Source organism: Corvus cornix, chromosome 8, assembly GCF_000738735.6.
Source record: "Corvus cornix cornix isolate S_Up_H32 chromosome 8, ASM73873v5, whole genome shotgun sequence".
Taxonomy (NCBI): Eukaryota; Metazoa; Chordata; class Aves; order Passeriformes; family Corvidae; genus Corvus; species Corvus cornix.
In genome coordinates this window covers 14670-30413 of record NC_046338.1, presented here as the reverse complement: position 1 = coordinate 30413, position 15744 = coordinate 14670, and the positions used below count along the sequence as shown (strand labels likewise).

The window sequence follows — 15744 nt, the reverse complement described above, 5'->3', positions numbered from 1 at the left end:
GTGGTTTGTATTCATTTTGCTTGTCAAATCACTTACACCGGACAAGTAATCCAAAATACGAATTCTGAAGTATGTTAATAGCCATATTTCAGTTTCTCTATGCTCTTGCCCCAGGAATTTGAACAAAAATATTCAGGGCCTGAAGCATCTCTCATGTGAGAAGAGGCTGACTTTTTAGCCTGGACAAGAGAAAACTCAGGGATAATTTTATCTATGTGCATAAATACCTGATGGGATGCAATGAAGAGGGAGCCAGCCTCCGTAGTACCCACTGACAGGACAAGAGGCAACGTGGACAAATTAAAATACATGACATTTCACTGGAACACAAGAATTTTTTTTTTTTATTATTGTGAGGGATGTCACATGCTGGCAGCGGTGGTGGAGCCTCCATCTGACACTCAAAACTCAACTGGTAGTGGTCTTGAACAACCTGCTCTAGCTAAGCCTACTTGGTGTAGATGGGTTGTGGTCCATGATTTCAAGAGGTATCTTCAAACCTCAATAATTCTATTAATTCATTTCCAATTTCCCTCCAAAATATCCCTGCCTCTGTCTGGTCTCTTTTATGTCTCATCTGAACTTAGTGCTGGATGGTACTATCATCAGGTATAAGTTCAGCCATCCTTACTTCTTGGGTAGGGTACCTGGGAAGTTAGTTCTTTAAAGAAAGTGTTTAATCCCTATAAATTACTGGCTTACCTCCAGGAAGACCCATAATGCAACATCTTTGCTTAGTATTTGACGTATGCAAGAAATAGATCTTATTTTTGACTGTCCTATGCAACCCAGCATTATACATACTACTTCTTGTTTGATGTTCCTGCCTGGTATACTTCAAGGGGAACATGTGCCAGCATCAAGAGTTGGTAATCATGAGCATAATCACCCAAGACAGTTTTAATTAGGAAGCAAAAGAGACAGTTTTGAGCAAAGGGGCAGTTATGTTTATCCGTTTTACCTGTGACTAAATTCTTGGATTTGCTTTTCCGTAGAGCTGAGGAAGGAAACCGAAGTTATTTCTGAATGCTGTCCTGTTTGCTGTGATGCAAGAAAGTGCACAGCTGTAGTTAGTGTACCTTAAATTTACTATCTGTTTCAGAATAGACTTTAGCTGCAGCAAGTCACAACGCCACTGCCGCTACCGGCCCCTGAAGGGCACAGCGTCGGGCCGCGGACGCGTGGCGAGCAGCGCCGTCCGGTTCTGCGCAGCCGCCGGCGGGCGGGGCCCGAGCGGGTCCGGGGCGGGAACAGCGAGGCCGCGCCGGCCGCTGCCTTCCGCTGCCTTCCGCTGCCTTCCGCTTTGCCTCTTCCTGTGCCTGCCGTGAACATGGTGGGTATCGGGGCCCGCGGCGTGTTGCGGCTCTCTCGCCTGCGGGAAGGCGTTGTTTTCCAGCGCGCGGCTGTATGGGCCTTGGGGGACCGCGAGTCGCGCTGGGTCCGCTCGGGCGGACGGGGTGGCGCTCGCCTCTCCAGCTGCGCAGCGGCCCCGGGAGGCGCGGGCTGGTCCGGGCCCCGCGGGGCCGGGGGGGCATTGGGCGGCAGGGCCGGGCCCGGGAAAGGGCTCCTGCGTCCGGCGCTTCAGGTTATTCCTGGCAAGTTGGGGTTCTTTCTTAGATTTATTGCAAGGTTTGGTTCGCAGCCTTTCCCGGGGAAAGGTTTAGCCAGGCTGAACAGTGATGGCGTGAGATACGCAACCTGACCTAGGCTCAGAAGACTTGGAGAGATGTTTTTTCCCAGAGTCACGGTCACGGGTGTTGACTAAATTATGCCAAGTTGCTAAAGCATTTTGTCCTGACATTGCAACTGACTTGTTGGTGCTTTTTACAGGGGACACCGCAAAAGGATGTTGTAATAAAACCCGATGCCCCAAGCACATTACTTTCAGAAAAACATGCGGACTATATAGCTTCATATGGAACAAAGAAAGATGATTATGTAGGTATCAGTTTGTTACAGAGAGTAATAATAGCTTTTATTTATTGGCTCAGAGTTAAGGATTAGATTAATGTTGACAAGCTAATTGTTTTTTACCCCGCAATCCAAAGTATAAAATAAAGATGTATTTGTTAATTTCTCTAGGTCTGTGATGAGTTTTGGCATGTATTATCTGAGTATAAATTTGAAGATTATCATTTTAGCTCTATAATTACTCTGAGACCTGAGAAAAAAGCTACTAGCTTCTTCAACCACTAGAATGCACAAGTAGAGTTGCATTTGCATGTTATTCTTTTGATGGGACAACTAATATCAATTTTATAGTCGTGATTGGATGTAGTCCACAACAATGGGATTCTGCTTCTAGTAGGTGAAAGTTGTCAATAACTGCTTATGTGAAGAAAAGTTGCGGTTATCTTTATTGTTCACAAAAGCACGCCAAGCACTGTTGCTTTTGATTGTACTGCATATAAAAAAATAACGTTTATGTAGTGTAGGTGATGTAATCAATGTAAGAGAATTCAATCTAAAATTTTACTTCCTGGTGCAACTTCAGATTGTGAGAGTTTCGGCACTTGGAAATAATAGACTTGTTATTTTTTGGGACTAGTTGGGGTGGCAATTTGAGGGGTTCTTTGAATGCCAAGATAATAAGCGTTCTGAAGTGAATTGGCGCCCAACTACTTGTTTGTGCCTAATTTGATGAGCTTGATGCTTTGAACTAGAAAAATACAGGAAGGGAGGGTGGTGTGTGTAGGTATATACGTGTGCATTTTCCTGTATATATGTGTGTATATACACATGTGCATGATGTACAGAATATCTATGAGTGGCTGATGCATAGTTGCTAAACGGATGGAAGATGGTTGACTAACTAGAAACTGTCAAAGTTAACTAATGTATTTTCATTGATCTGTATTGATGGTGTGCTTATCTGATCAAGAGCTAAAATAATGCACTGTTTAGGAATACTGTATGTCAGAGTATTTGAGGATGAGTGGTGTGTACTGGGGACTGACAGCAATGGATCTCATGGGGCAGCTGCACCGAATGAACAAAGAAGAAATTCTGTCATTCATTAAATCGTGTCAACATGAATGTGGTGGAATAAGTGCCAGCATAGGCCATGATCCTCATCTTCTGTATACCCTCAGTGCTGTCCAGGTAAGTGTAGTAGGGTAGTTTTAGAAAAAAGTGTTTGTGAGTAAGATTTTGATGATTGCAGATTTATGAACCAGTTACTGTTGGAAGCCCATGGCAAAAATTATTTCATTATCTTATTAAAAAAATCGAATGGACAAAACTTTAGGATTATCTGTATCACTTTCTAAAAGTTGTTGTATTTGGGAATGTTTTACTTTTAATGGTCAGTCAATGGCTACTGCATTCTGTTAGCAATTTTGTAAGTTATCGTGAAATACTCCTTGGCTACAGGTTTTTCCAGAGCATTTTGTAGATAATTTTTGATTTTTTAAATTCTTCTTAGCGTACATTGAGGTGAAAGATACATATGACCGGAATAAGAGCAAAATTTTGATTTTATTTTTATCTGGGTTTTTTTAGGGAGTATAATTTAAAAATGATACTAGTCTGTTGAGCATTTTATTTATTTATTTGGTGCATACACTCCCCCTGATAAGAAGTAACTCTCAATCTTATTTTTTCAGTGCAACTAATCTCCACTATAGACTTATTTTCTCACTATTGCTTGTGCCCTTGTTTTGTTCTGGTTTTTGTTTTGGTTTGTTCTGCTCGTGCAAACCGTTGTGTGAAAAAGTACCGAAAAGGCTCAAACACTTCCAAACAATTCGCTTGATTGCTTGCAGCGCGCCTCTCTCATTCAATCTTGCGGATGAAGTATTTTAATGGCATTACAAATAAATAATACGGAATGGTTTTTTAGGCAGAAACGATGCTAGATTTAAGATACTGGGTTTGAACCCCTTAGGTAGGACGGAATACTCTAAGGTTGATTTTTATTACCACTTTAGCACTGGAATTACTCTGAATACTCTTGAGAACCAGGAAACTAAAGTTTCTTTAGGCTGTGATGTCTGAACTTTTCCAAACTGTCCAATCCAACTCCTTTCACAAATTCTAGTTCAGTATAAGGGGGTACAATTTGAGGTCGTTACTTAACGTATTAGAGATGTTAGTTCTTAAATATATACTTGATATTACTAGGAGATGTTTTCATGTTAACTGAATTGAGCTCTAGTTGTGCAGACTGAAAAAGTGTTCGCAAATGCTGATGTAAAATTTCTGTGGTAAACTTAACCAGCATATCGTACTGAGTATGCATGGTGTTAGTGAACAAACTGTTTAGTCCTATCCACATATCCAGGATGTTTAAAGGGTCTGGTCATATGTTCTTGTGATCACAGTTAATAGTAATTTGTTCAGATTTGCATTTAAGGTGCATGCTGTGATAATATATTTTCTGTTGGAGTCGTACATTCTTTTTTTTGAATTTTCCGTAAGACTTAAATTTTATCTAACAATTGAAAGATTCCAGCTAACGAGGTTTAAAGTCATAATGTCCAGTGTTTTTCAGGATTGGCACTATAATATTGCTTAGTTTCAACTGGGATTTTTTTTTTTCATTTGGTTGTAAATAATAAATTCCTAATTACTCTTTACCTATTATGCAAGTTGGAAGTAAAAACATGAAGTCAGATGAGGCGCAGAAACAGTATTGTTATTTTCACACGACATTGTGTCCTACAGGTTTGCTGGTTTAAATCAGTGCTGGTTTGGAAAATTGTATTCCCTACTATAACCTTTATCTTTTCTTCCAGAATATATTCACTGTATATTTGGTGTATAATCATATTGTTCATACTTTTTCTTAAATTGTTGCATTTTGGTTCTATTAGTTATATTTTAAAAGTGAATGTAAATAAAAATCTAATAATTTGAAATTAATAATTGTTGACAAGTTTGCACTGTAAGTGGAATTAGTAACTAGCAGCTTAACATACACATATCCAAGTAGCCGCAGTGCAAAACAAAAAATTGGCACCTCTAAGATGTCATTGTCCCGTTACAGTATTAACCATAATCAAATCTTTGTTCTACGTATTGCTAAGATAAAACGAATAAACCTGGTTATGCTTTTGAAAGGAGACCTCAACATTGGAAAGTAACAAAGCATGAAAGAGTTCCAGTTTGAATTGTCTGTATTTTCCTTTGAGAATTTGTTAAAGTTTTTAGATAGAGGTAATCTACAGTGCAGAGATTAACTACTAAAGTGAAAAAAAGGGTTTTTTTAATAAACCATACCAAATAGTATTCAGAGTGAATTAAATCACATCTTTTATAAATCCACTATTTTTTTTGTTAAAAAAAAAAAATTAAATTTTGCTTCTCTTTAATTGTTACTGTGTCATTTTTTTCCCCCCAGATTCTTATCTTATATGATAGTCTCCATGTAGTTGATGTAAATAAAATTGTTGAATATATACAGAGCTTGCAAAAAGAAGACGGATCATTTGCTGGAGACGAATGGGGTAATTTTTAGTTCTTTTAAATGTAGTGTCTAGGTTGACTTGTGTAAGTCTGTAAACTTAAGTTTCCTTGGATGGTCTTTTTGTATATGTATTGTATGTGAGCACTTGTATTTTCTGAGTCATGAAAAAGAAGGGTTTGTGAAGGACAGAATTATGTTTCATTCCTTTCATAAATATTCTAAACTTCAGTTCCATTCTTGTATTAGAATAAAGTGTCCAGTTCTTAAAGAAGAAAACTTTTGGGCATTTGTAACTTAACAGTACTTGGATATACTAGATACGCTGTTTCATAAGGAACATTTTATACTTGGTATTTGATGGTAGTCAGTAATGATCCATATCCATGTCAACTGTGAAAGGATTTTTCACTGTGGGAGCGAGAAAAACTGTGTTTGTACTCATGAACTTCTGTTAATACTAATTTTGTTTCTGCATACAAATTCTTTATGAACAAACATGGCATTTTTAAGCTGTGGCGTAAATATTTAGTCACTCTAAAAGTATTTATCACCATGGAAGACCTAAATTTTAATAAAATCTATTGCATATCACTCATGTTCTTGTCTGGGTAAAATTCAGCAATTGAGATCTTACCAGTATATGTATGCTACTGTAAAGGTAGATTATATGCTATGCGTTAAATTGGTTCATAGCTTGCTGCATCCTTTTTGTTGAAGTATTGTCACAAGTGCCGCATCCTTTTTGTTGAAGTATTGTCACAAGTGTACTGATTGCACAATGGCTTGGCATTATTTCTGAGAGGTGCAGCTGAAGGAGTGCAATACCTGATGTAGGACAGAGCAGCAGATTGTTGGTTTATGTGTTTCAGCTGGTGAATTTCTTAAGAAGAGAAGTCTTGAGTAAGTTTGACCAAAAGAATGAATGTTTGCAGCTCAGTTCAATTTAAAATTGTGACTTCAAGTATTAATTGCTTGGAGTTTGTGCTACAAGAGTTGTATTGGACTTGACGAGCAATCATTCTGTTACAGGTGTAGGAGCTTTGGTTTTTCTTCCAGGTACAAATATGCAAAAGAAACCTTGTAACTTTTAATTAGTTTTCCTGTAAAACAAGAAATGGCTTCTACTTTTGCCTGGATTTAAGGGAGAGTAAGAGTTGTCTGATTATTTTTGCATTATTTCCGTTGCTCTGCAATGATCTGTAGAGGACTACAGATAAAATCCAAAGTTATACAGTTTTTTGTAAATTACCGCTAGTTGAATTGATTTGGATATGTAGCTGTCCAGCTCTAAATGAGTTGTTGACTTTTATGCATACTAAAACATCACTTAAATAGTAAGGTACATTTTCTAAATTACTGGGGGAATAATTGGTAAGTTGGAAAATTAAATTGTATGGGGGGAATTTTTTTAGCTGATTTTTGGTTTTCTGTGTAGAACCTAGGATTTTCACATTTTGTTCCATACTTTCAGTAGTGATTTAAATGTATGTTTGTTGAAAAAATAATCTTTATGTCATTCCTTACCCCCTACATTATAGGAGAAATAGATACAAGGTTCTCTTTCTGCGCTGCAGCAACTCTTGCACTTCTGGTAAGTAAGTCCTAAACCATCACTTGCACAAGTAGGGAATCGATTAGTACTGCTCTTTGGTACTGCTGAAGTTTCTGTAGAAGATGAGTTTGGTAGAATACCAAGTGCATTAGTTATTTTCTGACTTGCAGGGAAAGCTGGATGCTATTGATGTGGGAAAAGCAGTAGAATTCGTTTTGTCCTGTATGAACTTTGATGGAGGATTTGGTTGTAGACCTGGTTCTGAATCACATGCAGGACAGGTGAGTTTCTCTTTGTAGGGAAATATTTTCAATTAGCAAGCATCACATGCTGCCTATAAATGTTTCTTTACAACACGTATCAGTGATGACAAGTGATGTACCTCTTGTTTCCCAAATGCCTGATTCTAGTGTCTCAGTTAAAATAAATGAACAGATATGTAACCTAATCTGAGAAGGTGGGTCGAGACTTGAGAGTTTAGTCTAGGTCGAAAAAAAGATCATAATGGAATAACTTTTAGGACTCTATTTCAGTCTTTGCATAGTGATGTTGAAATTGCTAGCCTGAGGATTTTTAGAGAATTTGAGATGGGTATCAAGGGACAGTGGACAAGATTTATCACTGTTTCTGACACAGATCATAATGAGACATAAAGATCAATCGTATAGCATGTTTGAGATTTATCAGCCAATGAACCCAAATAAAAATGAACCAAGAATCCTGTCAAGCATTACTTAATTTTTTGAGGAAAGTCAGTTTTAAGATGACATACCTAACTTAGTAATGGGAATATTTATCAGCTCTAGTCACTAGTTACTAGTGTTACTGGTGACAGTGAATTCTGAAAAATGCTCAGTAAAATCTACTTGAGAAGAAAATGCAGTAGTATAATTAGAACAAATTAAGGGATCTCCTGAGGAAGACAATCTTAACAGGAAATTTAAATAATTTAAATAATTTAAATAATTTTAATTTTAAATTTACCTTTCCTATATTTATTTCTTTTCGTGGAAGAGTTTATTGCACTTAGCCTGAATGTGTGAAAAAAATCAACTTTGAATGCTGTTGCAGTTACCTGTTTATTTTGCATAATTATGGTGAGTAATGCCATAGTCAGGATTCACCTCATCACATGAAAATACTGGAGGCGTTTTGTTGACAAGTGTTGGGTTTCCTGCCCCTTCTTTGTTTAAAATCAGGAAAAAAAAGTTAAATCTGTTACATGTACTTACCTTATAGTTTTATGTACAGTAGCATTGCCCATATAGTCTAAATGGCTGGACCATATTCTGGTGTTCAAGGAAGTCGGTTCAATAGCTGAACCCTACTCTGGTTGCAGCTGGCATTTCCTGTGAGGATTAGCCCTGTTGTGCTTATTCACATACTCCTTAAAAAGCTATCTCTTTCACCTCCATGGAAGTTCAGTAGTTTCCTGGGAATGTTGCCAAACCTGATCTCCTTTTATGACTGGGCAACCTGCCTAGTGGATGAGAGAAAGGCAGTGGATTTGTCTACCTAGACCTGAGTAAAGCCTTTGACACGCTTTCCCACAGTATTCTCCCAGAGAAGCTGCAGCCCATGGCTTGGACAGGTGCAGTTGGGTGAAAAACGGGCTGTGTGGCCGGACCCAGAGAGCAGTGGGGAATGATGTTAAATCCAGTTGGCGAAGGGTCACGAGTGGAATATTCCAGGGCTCAGTTTTGGGGCCAGTCCTGTTTGATACCCTCGTCAGTGGTCTGGACAAAGAAATCAAGTGCATCCTCAGTAAGTTCACAGGAAGGACCAGTTTGTGTGAGAGTGTTGATTCATGTGAGGGCAGAAGGCTCTGCAGAGGGGTCTGGACAGGCTGGATCCATCGGCCACCACCAACTGTGTGATGTTCAACAAGGCCAAGTGCCGGATCCTGCGCTTGTGTCACAACAACCCCCTGGAATGCTCCAGGTTTGGGGAAGAGTGGCTGGAAAGCTGTCCAGCAGCAAAGGACCTAGGAGTGCTGGTCAACAGGAGCTGAACATCAGCCCAGGTGTGCCCAGGTGGGCAAGAAGGCCAGTGGCACCTCGGCTGTACCAGCCACAGCGTGGCCACTAGACCTGGGCAGTTGCTGTCCCCTGTGCTGGCCATCGCTGGGGCACCTCCAATCCTGAGGGCAGTTTTGGGCCTGTCACTTCAAAAAGAACACGATGGTGCTGGAGCATGTCTAGAGAAGGGTAATAGAGCTGGGGAAGGGTCTGGAACATAAGGCCTGTGAGGAGCAGCGTGAGGGTACTGGAGTGTTTAGTCCTGAGAAAAGAAGGTTCAGGAGAGACTTCACTGTTGTACAACTACCTGAAAGGAGGTTGTGGCAAGGTGGGGGTCGGCCTCTTCTCCCACTCAGTTAGTAACAGGACAAGGGAAAATGGCCTCAAGTTGCACTGCAGGAGATCCAGGTTGGATATTGGGAAAAATTTCTTCACTGAGGAATGGTTAAGCATTGGAACAGGCTCCCTAGGAAAGTGGTAGAGTCTCCATCCCTGGAAGTGTTCAAAAAATGAGTAGATGTGGAACTTTGTGATACAGTTTAGTAGTATTAGGTGCTATGAGGTTAAAGGTTGGACTTGATGAGTTTAGAGGTCTTTTCCAACTTTAGTGATTTGATGATTCTTGGCTTTTTGTGCTTCGCTGCTTTCTTAGTGACCACGTGAAATGTGACCGAAGTATGCTCTTGCACTGTAAATGTTATCTCCCAGAAAAAAAATGTTAATTTTTAAGTTAATTATTAAAAGGGGATTAATCAATGCAGATGTATTATATGGCACTTTGAAAGTAAGCGTGACATGACTGAATATATGTGGAATTGCCAAGGTAGTTAATGATCTGGGTTAGCCTGTTTCTGCTGGGGAATTCATTTGGTCTTTAGTTTACTCTCTGCAAGCATTAGGGTAAAAGGCAGGTATGGGAACAAACCATAGACTGAACACAGAATTTTGATAAAGGCCATATCCAGCCTGCAGCAGTCAGTTTGACTACTGTGGCTTGAGAATCTGTGTTTTTAAAACAACATTATATGGCTCTGTCAGATCTCCTAGGATCACTTTCCACACCTTTTATTAGTGTCTTATATTAGTAAAATACTACTGCTATGTAAATAAATTGTGTTACTGGTACTTTTGTACAAAAGCGACTGTAACAATAACATACTTTTCTGAAGGAAAAGTCATTGAAACTAAAAGTTGATATGTGTGCGCGCTTATTTTGCATTGTTTACATGACCGTATTGCTGTTTTGAGATCTTCCTGCTTTTAGTCTGCTAAACTATACTTAGTTTTTAAATACACAAAAAATTTATGTCTGTAATTTTAGATCTATTGTTGCACAGGATTTCTGGCTATAACAGACCAGCTGCATCAAGTAAATGTTGACTTGCTGGGTTGGTGGCTTTGTGAACGTCAGTTACCTTCTGGAGGTCTCAATGGACGACCAGAGAAGGTATTGTGTGGCTGCTTTTCTTTGTTCAAACCTCAGTAGCGATTGTTTTTTCTAAAGCTGAACTACTTCTGCAAAATGTCAGGACTTCTATAAAGTACTTAGTAACCTTTTCAAGGAAGTCAGTCCTTCATCTTGATTCTTTATTTTGATACTAGCACTTTTCACACAGTCCTTAGCTATGCTTCGTTTGAGTCCTCAGTATAGCGAAGTACACATACTGAAGGATGTCTTGGTGACCGCTTGAACCATTATCCTGTTAAACTGGGTCTTTAATATTTTCTGACTTCGGGAAGGATCTTTTCTATAGGATTTGTATAAAAATTACTGTTTTACTGGATATAAATCCCGAGTGTCATAGTGTTCCACATCACACTAGGAACCTAGAATAATCTGTGGCAAATGGATAGTCACAACTAACAGATTCCCCTGCTGCCCCCCTCCCCCCAAAAATACAAATAGTTGATACGAACTTCTTTGTATTTCCTCCTGAAAAAAGCGCTGTGGTTTTTCAGCCTCTCTCACAGAAGGTGAAGTCTTTAAAAATCACATTCTTGTGGTCTTGTTTCTTGAAGAAGGGAAGAAGTTTTCAGGAAGTTCCCCTTCCTGAAAACAGAAGCCTGCTGAAAGGAGACTCTGTCAAGAAACTCATTTACTCCAGAGACATTCTTAAATGTTGTGTCTCTGCAACAGTATTATGACAGCACACCTGGTAATGTGCAGAATTACCAGTAAAATTTGCAATGTTAGGTTTAAAACAAAATCAAATATTAATCTGCTTCTCTGCTTGCCAGTTACCTGACGTATGTTATTCGTGGTGGGTGCTTGCTTCTTTGAAGATGATTGGTAGGATACAGTGGATTGACAGAGAGAAACTGCGCTGCTTTATTTTGGCTTGCCAGGATGAGGAGACTGGAGGGTTTGCTGACAGACCAGGAGATATGGTAAGTAATATTTTTTCTAAATAAAATACACGTGAAAATTTCAACAGGAAATTTCAGCTTTTGTTTGAGTGTAACTCAACTCACGGTTCAGGTGGATTTTGCAGAGGCTGCAGTTTACTCTGAAGGAAGAAGAGGGTAGAACTGCCATTGAAGGCATACTTGGGGAGTACATACTGTACAATGCACTTGTATGACCCAGTGAAGTCAGTGGCCATTCCTTACAAAATCTGGTTTGGTTCCCGTAACACATGCAACACAGACCATTTCTCACAAGAGCATTTGGAAGATCTATGTAAAAACACTGCCTTTGATGGTGGGTTTTTTGGGTTTATTATTTTGTTTTGTGACATGATCTGCAAGCTAAAGTCTGGTGCAGTTGAAGTAGTCTTCAACTCTCTTGGTGGTTTTGTCTGTTCTAAATAAATCATAAGTTTTTATTAAGAATCCCTATACATTAATTTTCATTCTTTGCCACTCCAGCCACTGAATACATCTTCTAGCTGGCATTTTTCTAGATGAGGGAGGAAGAAGCTTTTGTGATAACATCGTCAAGAGGCTGGTGGTATGGATTTTTTGCTTGTTGAGAGAGCAGTTACCGTTTAGCCGGTCTGTTCTCTCTGATCTCAACTGGAAGTAATTGAGATTGTCCCAGTGAAATGGCAGATAAAGTTCGTATCTTCCAAGAGTGCTGGACAGATAAAATAAAAGGTATTATGAGACTTCATTGCAATTCCTATAGAACACTTGGCTTATTTGTTAACGGTCTGGGGAGGTATTAGCTGTTTTTATTGTGGCTGCCCGTGTCTGCTCCCTTCTCCAGAAATGCATTAAAAAATAAAGTAACTTTTTATTTTTTTGTAAACCACTACTTTGTTCCCAGTTGGGGGAGAAATCTGTTAACTCCTATCTGTCATTTAGAAAGTGTTTTTGTGTTCTTAAGATATGAAGTGTTTTGTATTTTTAAGGCACTTACAGGAAGACGTTTTCCCTTTTCAGCATTCTCCAAGAAAAGCCCAGCACTTAGTCTAAATGTTTTTCTGGCTTTAAGTATTGAAATATTTGTATCTTCTTAAAGAGCAGCTCTGCAGAGCCTTTTCTCTATATCTAATGAGAGCACCTTTGGGAGAATTTTTCCGTGTTATATTAGCAGTCATTTTGTATGATTTTTACCTGTCTTCAATTGCTGAAGTGTAGAAATTTCTACTCCTGTAGAAATGCTGATGCCCAGGTTTTTGCTTTGTTCCTGCAGAAACTCATTCCTAACAGACCTTGTTGTTTTGGGGGATTTTGTGTTTGGGTTGTTTTTACATCTGTTCGTTTGGGAGGAGGTGGTGGTCACGTGGTTTTAGCAGTAGAGGTTGGGAGGGGTGTTTTTATTTATAGTTCTGGGAGGTTTTCTAGCAAAATAGGTTGCAGCTTCCCTCTCAAGGTTTTACAGCATAGCTCTGTATTTGGAGACCATTAAAGAGCATTATGATGTTTCTGAAGAACAAATGGGGAATTTATGGAAGTGGTACCTGTAGATGATCCAGTTTACTTTTAAAGTGTTAATTATCTTCGCTTCTACCATTCTGTGATACCACATGCTAATAGACACATGTGAGTGCTTTCTGTCTAACTCAGAGTTGAAAATCGTCTTAGCAGCAGATAATTGATAAGCATTTCTGAGTAAATTGTAGTATTGTAAAAGCCTGCTATGGATATTGTCTTGCCTGTCAACACATGTTAGCGCAAATGAAAGTTTGTTCAGTTGTATTGTCTTCCCCAGCCATGGAGATTTTCAGTTCTCCTGCTGGCAAACAAAAGTTTCATTCCGTACAAGTGAAAAACTGATTAACTTTTGGGAACAAACACAAGCTTTCTTTTTTCTCCCAGGTTGATCCATTTCACACCTTATTTGGAATTGCTGGACTATCTTTACTAGGAGAAGAACAAATTAAGGCCGTCAATCCTGTCTTTTGTATGCCAGAAGATGTCCTTCGAAGAATAAATGTACAGCCTGAGCTTGTAAGCTAAGCCTTGTGGAGACAAAAGGTTTACATGACCAGTTGCTTTGGTTTTACTGATTTATAATCTCATCTGTGAAACTGTCAGCATATTCTTCTTTCAGATGTGTTTACATTATGGAAGTAAAGCAATTGCTTTGCTGTGGACTTTGTCAGTTTATAAATTGTATCAGAACAGGCTGGTTCTCCTGACCTGAGTGTAACATGTTCTTTGGTTGTATTCTAAGATACCTAGAAACATTTCTAATCTGTATCTAAATGTGTGGGCCTTGGCGCTTTTTTTTTTTTTTTAAAAATATAATATTCAAATTAAAGTTTGACTGTGTGAATGCTTAACTTTTCTTTTCCTGCAATATCAGCCATGCCAGTACTGGCCTTCACACAGGCCTCTTTTGATGGTAGATCATGCAAAGCACTTTAAAAGAATAGTAAAAAAAATAACAAAAAAACCCAAAAAAACAACAACCAACAAAATTTTACCTAAGCCATGCACTTAAATACCACACACTTAAGTATTTATTAAGTTTGCCATCACTTTTCTATATTGAGAAACAGCTGCTTCTTCTCACGGTAATTGATACCAGTAAAACCACAATTATGATTCTTCTAAATATGTGAATGTCTTCATTTATTGATGAGTCCCGTAGACAAAATTCCACTGATACTTGAAATACAGCATACCTTGAGTATGTATAGTGAAACTTGCTAACATTAAACATTCTAGAGAAGGTCCCTGTAGGACAGTGACTTGTAATTGAATTTAAAGTTGATTCTAAATTTCTTGCTGGGTTGAAATCCTGCTTTTGTAGCTTTTAAGACACTAATTGTCAATGCTCGATTATGGTGTAATTGAAAATAAAAATAGCTGTGGAAAATACTTGTTCTCTGAAGGGTGAAATCCCCTTTGTCTTCATAGGAGTGCTAAAATTGCCTTTTAATTTACATTCCACACATCGTAGCTGAGACTGAATGGTATTCCACTTGTAATATACAGTAAAAGGTAATTGTGAAAGGGAGAAAGTCTTTGATAATCTCTGTACTTATGCTTAAGTAAGGCCTAAAGTTGTTTTACCTGTTCTTCACTCAGCAGAGATAGCCACCCAAGATTTGGCCTGCACAGTTTTCATACTAGCAGAACTATATATTGATGTGTAGTCAGTCATTTAAAATAAAAACCCAAACTCACTGAATAGGAAATACTGGTTTAGGCTACAGTACTGGGAATTAATTTGATAAGAGTAAGACCGCTGTAGCCATGACCGGCTTTTGAACCAACTTCAGTCACAGTAACAGGAGTGCCTTTGAGCACCTCAGCAGTAAAGGCTTTATCTTGAGTACAGCAAAACAGCCCAAAGTCCGGGGTGACTGGAGAGAGTGTCTTAGTCATGGCAGTCAAGGGAATGGTTGAGCTTTTTCTCCTCTTAAGGGTGTGTCATCATATCTATCATTCTTGTAGTTCTGCAGGAAAAGAATGCCTCAGGTGGGAGAGTATTATGAAGCTGTACATTCGCTAACACCGCAAAGGACCAAGAATCAGCCTTGAAATGGTCTATTCCTTTTCCCAAGTTTCATATCCCCCCTCACACCTCCACCACCATCCTGAAAAGCATAGTCTCTTCCTATCATCCCACATCACTGTTGCACCGTAACTACAGACCTTGAATCAACTTCTTCCTACCAAAATGTTGACCCTTAAATTATCCGAACTCTGACGGATCTCCAATTGCTACGCTCTGTCTGGCGTAGCCTTGCCAGCATCTCCTGATTCCATATTCCAGGTTAAGGAAGACATCCTTCATTTTCCCAAAACATGTACCCAAACTCCATGCACTGTATCTCATGCAGAATTTTTGAAGACAAAAATCAAACCCACAGTATAGCCTCAAACGTTGGAGCAAACCTTTCTTCAGAGTAACTGGAGAGTGATCTGGGTCCCTTGCAGAGGTAACTTTGTTCAGAAATAGCTGAGCATTTGAATTACACTGATGGAGGTGAGAGGAATGGCACAGCGGGTCGTGTGGAGTAGGTGAATGCTTATGGGCATAGCTGATATCTTGTTTCTTTGTTTTTCTGGGTGCCACAGGAGATGCTGTAGAAGAAGTGACTGGAGTATTGTGCACTACTGAGGACAGTGTTTCTGTGGAAGAGGTCAATGTTGGCTGGCATGACCTCCAGCCCCGTGTTTTTGCAAATGATTAAGAGGGACCTGCCTGCTGATTGCAGCAGCATCCCAGTTAAATTGATGAGGTCCTTCTTGAGAATGGATTCTGACACGCAGCCCTCTGAAAGCGAAGTTGAAGGGCCAGTGATCTGAGGGGGTGGGGTGGAGAGACTGCAAAGTGGGACGGGCGAGCTGCTTAAGTCAGTGTAGTG

The 15744-nt window shown here is 39.2% G+C and overlaps 1 protein-coding gene and 1 non-coding gene across 2 annotated transcripts; both read left to right on the top strand.

The window, feature by feature from the left end:
* The first annotated feature begins 1252 nt into the window (after positions 1 to 1252).
* RABGGTB (Rab geranylgeranyltransferase subunit beta) lies at positions 1253 to 14248 on the top strand. Its single transcript, XM_010408700.3, has 9 exons — positions 1253 to 1333; positions 1831 to 1938; positions 2905 to 3102; positions 5342 to 5447; positions 6946 to 6998; positions 7130 to 7240; positions 10299 to 10424; positions 11216 to 11365; positions 13241 to 14248. The coding sequence occupies exons 1-9, from the start codon at positions 1331 to 1333 to the stop codon at positions 13379 to 13381; spliced, it is 996 nt and encodes a 331-aa protein (XP_010407002.1). The 5' UTR covers positions 1253 to 1330; the 3' UTR covers positions 13382 to 14248.
* Positions 2082 to 2164, top strand: LOC120410431. Its single transcript, XR_005602563.1, has one exon. It is a non-coding gene; the product is annotated as a small nucleolar RNA SNORD45 (small nucleolar RNA).
* Positions 14249 to 15744: the final 1496 nt, after the last annotated feature.

What these genes read in the sequence shown, in the direction of transcription:
- RABGGTB (XM_010408700.3), top strand. An exon ending in CAGCAACTCTTGCACTTCTG is followed by an intron (nt 6,999 to 7,129) that starts GTAAGTAAGTCC and finishes TCTGACTTGCAG; the next exon opens with GGAAAGCTGGATGCTATTGA. An exon ending in CTGAATCACATGCAGGACAG is followed by an intron (nt 7,241 to 10,298) that starts GTGAGTTTCTCT and finishes CTGTAATTTTAG; the next exon opens with ATCTATTGTTGCACAGGATT.